Consider the following 9,556-nt stretch of genomic DNA (forward strand, 5'->3'; position numbering starts at 1 on the left):
ACGCGCAACGGCCACAAATGAGGAAATATCATCTATCCCCATTGGTGTGGGCGACCACTGTGCATCCGTCAGAGTTGACGGCTGTAAGCCATCCTGCGCTGCCTTTGAGTGGTTGCTACTGTGTCAGCCGCAGGCACCGCTTGACAATAGCAACCGTTCTTTCGAATATCCGAGGCATGGCAGACGAGACAAGTGATATCACATCAAAGCTGGTTTATGCTCAACGCAGGCAGGAGGACGCAGTAGCGTGGGCAATTAAGGAGAAGGAGCTATTAGCCGCCAAAGCCAAGCGTCAGTTGGAGGAGGAAGCGTTGCAGCAGCGGGAGGAGCGCAAGCTGGAGGCATACACAACGGAGTTGGAGCAAACTGCCGGCCCTGAGGTTGCCGCTGCTGCGCGGCAGCGCATCCGTGAAGAGTCGGACACTAGTGTGCCATATACTCGTTCTGTTGACGCATTTGGTGACAAAAGTGTAAAGTTACAGCATTCCTTTTCGGGGCTAGCTGACAACCGCATCATTATGTGGTGGGAGCTGCTCTACTGGAATTACATCCGCTTCTTTTTCACGCAGGAACGCCTCATCGCGAAGGACCGATTTGGTAATAAGTTTACCGTCACATGGCAGTTCCAAAAGGGGCGGGAGGAACAGCGTCGCATGTATCGCAAAGATAGCAACAAGAAGCACCTCCCGTATGGGACACTGGCCACAGACGATAGGTTATGGGAGCGGTGGATGCGCGGTCACCGCGGAGACCCACCCAGTGTGGCAGAGGAGGAGCATAGTCGCAGCTACAAGAAGTCGTACTTCGGTCCCATGATCTTAGATGATGAGGAGGTGGAAGACGCACTCATGCGCATAATGGCCCACATGAACCGCTCGCAACAAACCTTTCAGGAGCTTGATGATGATCAGGTTTACGGGGATGCCCACAGGGCCACGAAACCATTGCGACAAACTGAGCACAACCCACAAACCGAGTACACTCAAAAGGCGAAGAGCGGTGCTACGTGGACCCTTGGCTTTGTTCGTGGGGATCTTTTTTACAATGAAGAGGAAGTTGAAGTGATGCGGACTGAGTTGGGCCACGTTTTCCGTAACATGGCGTGGCAAGAGCTTGAGTACAAACGTCAAGTGCGGATGAATAAGAAGCAGCACCCTGTACGCAAGCCCACGTCAGATGATCCAAATGACCCAGATGGTGAGCCATTTGCTCACTACTGGGAGAGGACAGACCTGGGTATTCCATACCATGATGCCGTTCCGGACCTCACCACTCCGGAGCTGGAGCGGCTCCGAATTGAGGCTGATCAGTTAGAAGACGAGCGGCTGGCGATTCGGAAGGAGTTGGGTTTGACGGACTTAGGTGACATTAGGGAAGGTCGCAATCCCATTGACAAGGACGGCGCCCGGGAGCCATTTCAGCCTCCACCCGTCTCAACGCGATGGAGGCCCAAGTGCTGGGAGGAGGCGTGGGGAACGGGTGCGGGGAATAAATGGTAAATGCTTGCTTAATTAAACGTGCACTGTTCTTGTGCGGGTGCGGCTTGCGAGAGTGTGTGCACACACCTTAACGCGTTCGTATTTAAATTCGCCCGGTAAGGGAGCTCTTTATTTAATCACCACCGTCACAACAGCGACAAATGACATACCTCTCATAACGAAGCAACGGGCGCACGCACTTATGCATTTGCTTTCCTACTTTCGCTTATTGTTGTTATTGTTGCTTTTTCCCCCCATCGCTTGACTTGTTCGCTTGTGTTGCTGTTAAAGGGAAGGAATACGCAAATAAAGGGTAGAGAACAGGTGATACACAGACAGAGTTGCTTTTATTTAGTATTGGGTGACGTGGGTGGAGAAGGTTCCGTTAACACTCTAGACAGGTACGGGAAAGGAGGTTCGAAGAAGGCTGGTAGGAGTTGGAAACGACATCGATCTGAGCGTTCTGTTTGTAGCTGCTTTCTTCTTTAATACTGTGTCAGTGCCCCTGGGGGAAAACTAGCGAAAAGAGGCAGGTACGTCAGTAGCTACACTATATTATTATAATGGGGCGAGGAATTCTGAACTTCAACGTGTATGATGGTTCCCTCGAGGCCATTGTCCACGGCTACAAGGACGGGTTTCTCCGTCCAGAAGAATACGCCAGTTTGGTCCAGTGTGACTCACTGGGTGACATGAAGTCACAGTTGCAGGTCACAGATTATGGTAATTTCCTGCAGCATGATGGGCAGGCACAGTTGAGCGCCCGAGTTATTGTCGAGCGTGCACAGGAACATTATGCGAAACAGTTGCGTGAGCTAAGGTCTTGGGCGGCGCCACCGCTATCCCACTTCCTCGATTTCATCACGTACGAACACATGATCGCAAACGTGCTGAAGCTCATCATCGCAAAGCGCAGTGGGCGTGACGGCATGCAGTTGTTGACCCGCTGCCATCCTCTCGGCTGGTTCCCTGAACTTGCCAGTTTAACCGCTGCGGCTGACGTGCGTGAAATGTTTGAGGTGGTTCTGATTGACAGTCCAGTCGGTCGTTTCTTCAACGCCAACGGTGGCCTGGAGAGTGATCTGGATGAGCTGTCTGTGGAGTACATCCAGGGCATGCTAATGAAGAACTACTATGAACAGTTCTACGATCTCTGTTGTGAACTGGGTGGCGCAACTGCGGAAGTAATGTGTCCACTACTGGAGCTTGAAGCAGACCTGACAGTGCTAAGGAGTACTGTGAACACAATGGGCGTTCCCGACATCCATGCAACTGACAGGCGGCGGCTGTTCCCGAGTTTTGGGTCACTGGTCGACATCCACGACGATATCGCGGAGGCTGAGAGCGTGGAGCAGCTTCGCGAGCGAGTCCGGCGTTTTGGACTCATGCATGAACTGCTTGATGACAGCCGGTACAACTCTACTTCCTCTTCTTCTGCTAAGGGGGGTAACAACAACAGGGGCAATAATGCCGTTAGTGGCGCTGCATCTGGCCAAACTGGAGCTTCTGCGGCAGGTGCCTCTTCGTTGGAACGGCGGTTTGTGGAGGTGACTGTGGCCTTGTATAGAGATGCTCTCAGTCGACAGTTTCAATATGGTGTTTTCTACGCGTGGGCCAAACTGAAGGAGCTTGAGGTTAGTAATTTGCACTGGATTGCCGACTGCATCGCACAGGGGATGATGCACCGCGTAGATGAGTACGTGAGCATATTTTAAGCAGGCCGCGGAGACGAATCTCCTTTTTTTTTTTTTGATCTTTCCTCCGTGCGGTTGCGCTTATGTGCACATACGTGCGTGCATAATTTCTTTCGCACTATTATTGTTGAGGTTGAGGCTCCCACGGCTTCTGAGCATCATCCACACCAGCGCTGTTTCCTTGCCTTCTTGCTTGGCCTTTAGCTTTACTTTCGTTCCCTTCCGCTTCATTCATTCATTCATTCGTGCTGTTATTGTTATTGTTGCACATCTGCATTATCTCGTTTATTGGCCCTGCCGATAATGTCTGCGGTGTGCCGGTATATATATATATATATGTAAATGTTGTGGGACTGTGAGAAAAGACGTGGTGGTGACTGATGGATGAGTGAAATGCCAAACTAAACACTTGTGTCATCTGCAGGGGGGTTGCTGTGATTTCCTTCTTTTCCTTTGAGGTTAAATGACTCCCTAAATGCATGAGGCAAACTGTTGTGTGAGCGTTGAATTAGTTTGGTGTTGTGACCCCACTCCAACGTGCTTTGAATTCTTGGTGAGTGCCTGTTTTTTTTCTTGCTCTTTTGTATCGGTTTGGTGTCACTTTTAAAGGTTCTTCTTCATTGCCATCTTTACTATGATGATCGCCGTTGCTGAGTGTCTGTCCGTGTTAACGGTGTTTGAAGTGGGGGTTCATATGTTCGCACGGGAGGTGTAGCGGGAGGGGGGCAGCAGAAAGGAGAAAAGGAAGGAAGGAAGGAAGACTTAAGTTGGGAGTTTGGGGAGCTTAACTGAAATGAGGAGGATATGTGGCCTGCCGTCAATTAGCTGCATCAATTTCAAGTGTGAAGAGAGAAAAGGTTCCATTGGGATTTGAAGAGTGGGTTGAGGAGTAACAGGGCAAGCGGAGGGGGGGGGAAAGCTCAAACAAACGAAGAGAGAGAACGGGAAATCAGAAAGTAAAAACAAGGTAACGTGTGCTTTCACGAGGTGGGGTCGCATGAGCCGTCGTATCCTCAGGGGGGGGGAGAGGACGAGAGATTTATTTTTTAAACCTCCTTTACATGTGTAACAGGTCGTGGTTGGGAGTGAAACCCATTTTGTTGGGAATCATTTGTTTACCTTCATGAGTCAAACTATCTCCGAACTGATTCTGTGGTGTTTTTCCTCCCTTGCGCCACGTCTGATAAAACAAGATGAAGGAATTGAAGGGTTCAGAGGGAGATGATGTGCCTCGACACCAAGAGATATTTAGGATAATGGCTCAAATGCCCCTGCTTATTCCTGAGGGCGCAGGGAAGGCCCGATGGAATTTGAACTCACCGGGAGATGTTCCGTTTTGTGTCACACATTTGACTTTTTTTTTTCTTCCTCTTCCTTCCTTTTTGCTTCGCTTCTATTCGCTATTGGGTGCAACTTCACACGCACAGGATGTCCTTCCCTCCGCTTTCTTGTCATCCTCTTACGGTGCAAATAACGCACGTGCTACCTTTTTATTTTGGTACTTGTCACCAGTCCCTTCCGTTTGTGATTTGCTCCGCTTTCGGATTTGCCGCGCTACTATCCACACAAGAAGGATGACTGCTACTGTTGTGCGTAAACACATCATTGTGTATTTAAAGCTACACAGATGCATATGCTTAGCCATTTTTGTTTGCATACCAGAGGCCTGTACTATCACTTGCATCTGCCTCGTCTACTGTTATATCTCTTTTTGTGCCCCGACGGAAACATTCGGGCCTTTCTCTCTAAACATACAACGAAAGAAACATCCCCACTCATTTTCCACCCAAACGGAGAAAACAAAATAAGGGGAAGGGAGTCGTTACCTGACAGGGCCAAGCGGAAGTGTGCTGACGATAAAGGGAAGAAGAAGTCTAAGGAAAAAAAGAAAAATAGTGCGTACTGCACCTCCAGCGAGGGGAAGGGACACAAAACGCAAGGGATAACACCGCAGCGCACGGCTGTAAGTGACTTGTCCCGCAAATTCAACCGGAGGAAATGAGGACGTTCTTTTCGCACGTCATGGGCGCATGGAAGTCGAAGCGGCAATTACCCCGTGCCGAGGTCGACTGCAGTGATTTAATCAAAAGCTTCCCACAGGCTCCAACTACAGCAGAGTTGCGGCAGGTGGTGCATCGGCGTTTGTTCGGTTCGGTCGGTCCCGCGAGCAGTGAGGCGGAAGCACTGCATCGGGAGATGGGCATTCGCCACACCGTTTTTGATCTGCAGTATCGGTGCGGTGCCAGCGGGCGCTGCTGTTGCTGTGAAAGGATTGAGCCGAGTGATGGACCGCACATGGCCACAAGCGGCGGCCATGTATCTGATAATTCTAAGATGGGCCCCACTTCCACCACAACATCCGGCACCAGTGATGCGGCTTCCATGCTCAGCATGACCATAAAGGGTAGTAGCGTGTGCCGTTTCCCCCGTTGCTTTGCCATGCGGCCGATAACCAAAGGCGCGGAGGTGCTTGCAGTACGTCTCGCTTATGAAGTCGATGATGCCCCTACACCGAAAATTCGGGGGTTGATTAAACTAGCTCGCGAGGAGAGGTTGGCGGCGGCTGTTCACGGAATTCAGCAGTTAGTTGATGCAGAGATTCGTTTGGCGGCAGGTGGTCGCGTATTGAGCAGCGCTTTTCAACTTCAACATCAGTACAGTGATGCTAGCGCCACGAGCATTGGCTGTCATGTTGGTTTCAATGGAGGAGGAGGTGGTGATAGTGGCTATTACTCTTATAGTGCAGGTGGTGAAGCTTGCGAGGTGAGCCCCGCCGCATTGAAGTACGGTAGTGAAAGCGCTGTGGGAGGAGGTGGAGTGAATCCTCTGTTAGAAGAGGCTGCACTGCGGGAGGAGATCGTGTCGTTGTACTTATGGAGGGCGTCATTGCTGGTAAACATGCGGGAGGATGAGCGGGCGGTGTCTTCACTGTTGAACTTAGCTGCTCTGCTGGCACCAAAGAGCAACACGCGTACCAACCATAACAGCGACGATACGAAACAGCAGCCAAATCGAGATGAAGGACAGAAGGAAGAACAGTTCCGGCAACTTCAGCAGGATCGACTTCGACTGTACACCTCTGCTGCCTCCTGGGCAGCACTAAATGATATGGAGGTGATTTACTACCGTTCACTACTCAAGCGGTATGAACCCTTCCCGCTGGCTGAGACGTTTGCCCATGACAGGCCGTTACTGTTAAAACGTGTAGTGGAGGCATGCCGCTGCGACAATGGTGGTTCTCTTAACTGTCCTAATGGCGTCAACAGCGGCAGTTGTAGTTATAGCAGTGTTGCGGATGCAGAAACTGTTGCATACATCACGGAGTGTATAGCACATACCGTTTTCGCAAAGGAGGTGACGGCAACTGTTTCGCGGGCTCAAGCGGCGCAACAACATGGAGACCTTACTGAGGATCCTATGCGGAGTCTCTGCCTTCCATTCGCACTACGGTACTACAGGTTCTACGTTGGTGGTGCTTTCTGGGAGCACTTCTTCCGGCTCTTGTGCATGCCGCCCATACCCCCGTCAGGACGCAACGAGGAAGCGGAGCGGTTGGGTCTCACTCCTAATTACGTGCTGGATGCCGTTGGGAGATCTATGCTACTACATCATTTAGTAATGCTCCACGAGGTACGGGAGAGGGAAATTGCTGACGGCACGGTGGCTTCAACCATACGGGAACTACATAAGGAACAGAGTCTGGCCGCAGCCGCATCTGCATGTGAGAGCAATGGGGACATGGGGGGATGTGGTGATTCGGGTGTGCCAGTGCATCCCGCGCATTATGAACATGTTTTAACGGATCGAGAGCGGGCGGTTGCTGTCACGCGATTGAGGGAGCTGCTGATTGTGGGCCGCGGTTACGAGTCCGTTCTCTCAGGTAAGGGAGCCAACAATAACGACACCGGTAGCAGCGGGAACAGCGCAGGCGGAAATAACGGCGACGGTGACGGGGGCAGCAACAACAACAAAACTAGCGTCTGATGTAATTTGTAATGTTAGCGTCGTCAACAGCGCTTGTATAGTGCATACATGCACGTATGCGTGTGTGTTTATTTGAAAAGAAAGTATGCAAACTCTTGTTACGCCCTATTATGTCACCCCTTGGAGAGTTTCTTCCACATAACTGGAGGCCACGGCATACTTTCAACTCGACTGATACATCTGTGACCTCTTTCGTGCTATTTGTTTTTGTATTTGCTTTTTTGTTTTCCTTCCATAACCGTTCTGTTCAGTCTTTGCTTGGACACATTGTTAAATATTTTATACCTGTTGTCACGACAACTACTGTCATGAATTTGCAGGGACTCTGATGCTGGTGTTGTCGCCAAACGGGTCTGCTTATTTCCTCTAAGTTCTCCCTAATGTTGATCTACTAGCGTTTCCCCCTATTTTCACCTTCTTTCCACTTTTTTTTTTACCTATTCGTATAGACGGATATCTACGCTCACACCTCACAACGGGATTAAAACAAACATTGGGAGTAAATCTTGGTAAAACCCCCGACATAATTGCGTGCATACGCCTCGTCCCTTTTCCCTCAAATAATTTCCGGTTGTTGGTGCTATTGTTGCTATGCATATATCATACTGTTCCTTTCCTCATCACCCTTCTCCCCATAGTGCTCTCCTTTGTTTTGTTTTATTTGTTTCTTTTTTTTTTCTCTTTGTAAAAGAGATATACGTATCGCACCGTTATCCTTTCATTTATGTTACGTAGTTTGGTGCACTCGTCTCGAACGCTTTCCCTCCCCGGCACGCATGTTGCCCCAACATGTATTGTTTACACTCCACCGCCTACTCTTCCCCGAGGCACCACCGCTTCATTTGATTGTACCGCCGCTGGTGTGAGAGCCATCAGCCTCGTCGGTAGCGGACTTCGCAGATGTGGCGTGTCGGTGTCAAGCGGGTGCGGGGTTAGTGCCACTTCGTTGGGTGGCACCTTCAGAATGTACCACTCCGGTAGTGCCGGTGCAGGCGGTTACAACTACTCCCAGCCTCCGTCTCCATACGGCGGTGCTGCCTCGAATTACATGGGAGGCGGATATTATGCTGGAAGTGGTGATCCCAACTATTCTATCGACAATAACAGCAACGCCGTTGCTGCAGGTAGCGGTGGGAACGCTGGTGGTGGCGCTGGTGGTGGCGGTCCTGTTGGTTCGGGTCGACTGCCGTTTGTGTCCCGCCCCTTCCGTTCCCCTGTTCATCCCTCCTCTTTCATTGAGCGAGTGCCGCGTAACACTATTTTGAACATTGTCCCACAGGGTCGTCAATATGTTGTGGAGCGTCTCGGGCGGTACCACCGCACATTAGACCCCGGTTGGTGGTTTGTGATCCCGTTTGTGGATAAGATACGGTACGCGTACAGCGTAAAAGAGCAAGGTATCGAGATACCAAACCAATCAGCCATCACATGTGACAATGTTATGGTTGAGATTGATGGTGTGCTCTTCCTTCGCATCGTGGACACGTGCAAGGCCAGCTACAACATTGAGAATCCCATTTACAATTTGCTCAATCTAGCACAGACAACAATGCGGAGCGAGATTGGACGACTTGACCTTGACACTCTGTTTCGCGAGAGGGCGTCACTCAACAAGAACATCGTTGAGGTGCTTCGGAGTGAAGCAGCAGATTGGGGAATCGAATGCAAACGCTATGAGATACGCGACATCACTGTCAGTGAGTTGGTTCGGCGCTCTATGGACCTGCAGGCCGATGCGGAACGACGTAAGCGACAACTGATATTGCAGAGTGAAGGTGAGGCGCAGGCGGGGATTAATCGGGCGGGAGGACTCCGGCGAGCGCAGCGACTTGCTGCACGGGCACAAAAATATGCCACGGTTCTTCGCGCAGAGGCGGAGGCGGCGGCGATGGCATTAAAGGCGGATGCGGTCGGTCGCAGTGTTGGGACGGTTGCCAATGCATTTAATGCATCACCAAATCCCCAAAGTTTCCGTGACGCGGTGGCGCTACGGGTGGCGGAGGAATATATTGAGAAGTTTGGGGAGCTTGCGCGGCGGTCCAATACTGTGGTGCTTGGTGGTGGAGGTTCAGGGCTGCCGGTTAGTGACCCCGCTGCATTTACAGCTCAGGCACTTTCGGTATTCCGTGCCGTCAGCGATAGTTGTGGTGGTAATGTTGGTGATGCGAAGGTGCCAGCAGTCGGCGCAGACCCGAACATTATGAATAGCAGTTTGGGCTCAGGTGTTGGTGGTACCGTTGATAGCAATAGCGTTGACAACAATAGCAGTAGTGATAGTACCTCTGATGATAATAATAATAATAGTAGCGGATTTAGGTAGCATTAGTGGAGGTAGTGCGCGGCGGGAGGGGACCATGATTTTGCATAGGCGGATGCGGGAGTCTTTTTTTTTTTTTTTTT

General features: G+C 50.8%; 5 protein-coding genes across 5 annotated transcripts; all 5 read left to right on the forward strand.

Moving 5' to 3' along the window:
- Window positions 1–17: 17 nt before the first annotated feature.
- Window positions 18–1,499, forward strand: TEOVI_000886000 (uncharacterized protein; the record flags this gene model as incomplete). The annotated part of the gene is made up of 1 exon (XM_067220127.1): window positions 18–1,499. One exon carries the CDS (start codon window positions 18–20, stop codon window positions 1,497–1,499), a length of 1,482 nt encoding a protein of 493 aa, XP_067076228.1.
- A 542-nt stretch (window positions 1,500–2,041) lies between these two features.
- On the forward strand, window positions 2,042–3,193 carry TEOVI_000886100 (V-type proton ATPase subunit D, putative; the record flags this gene model as incomplete). Its single annotated transcript, XM_067220128.1, has 1 exon — window positions 2,042–3,193. The coding sequence occupies one exon, from the start codon at window positions 2,042–2,044 to the stop codon at window positions 3,191–3,193; it is 1,152 nt and encodes a 383-aa protein (XP_067076229.1).
- Window positions 3,194–4,365: 1,172 nt separating this feature from the next.
- On the forward strand, window positions 4,366–4,980 carry TEOVI_000886200 (uncharacterized protein; the record flags this gene model as incomplete). Its single annotated transcript, XM_067220129.1, has 1 exon — window positions 4,366–4,980. The coding sequence occupies one exon, from the start codon at window positions 4,366–4,368 to the stop codon at window positions 4,978–4,980; it is 615 nt and encodes a 204-aa protein (XP_067076230.1).
- A 190-nt stretch (window positions 4,981–5,170) lies between these two features.
- TEOVI_000886300 (uncharacterized protein) lies at window positions 5,171–7,156 on the forward strand (the record flags this gene model as incomplete). The annotated part of the gene is made up of 1 exon (XM_067220130.1): window positions 5,171–7,156. The coding sequence occupies one exon, from the start codon at window positions 5,171–5,173 to the stop codon at window positions 7,154–7,156; it is 1,986 nt and encodes a 661-aa protein (XP_067076231.1).
- A 724-nt stretch (window positions 7,157–7,880) lies between these two features.
- On the forward strand, window positions 7,881–9,476 carry TEOVI_000886400 (stomatin-like protein, putative; the record flags this gene model as incomplete). The annotated part of the gene is made up of 1 exon (XM_067220131.1): window positions 7,881–9,476. The coding sequence occupies one exon, from the start codon at window positions 7,881–7,883 to the stop codon at window positions 9,474–9,476; it is 1,596 nt and encodes a 531-aa protein (XP_067076232.1).
- Between the last annotated feature and the right edge of the window lie 80 nt (window positions 9,477–9,556).

The sequence above is a fragment of the Trypanosoma equiperdum genome (assembly GCF_001457755.1).
Source record: "Trypanosoma equiperdum strain OVI genome assembly, contig: ctg_1060, whole genome shotgun sequence".
Lineage (NCBI taxonomy): Eukaryota > Euglenozoa > Kinetoplastea > Trypanosomatida > Trypanosomatidae > Trypanosoma > Trypanosoma equiperdum.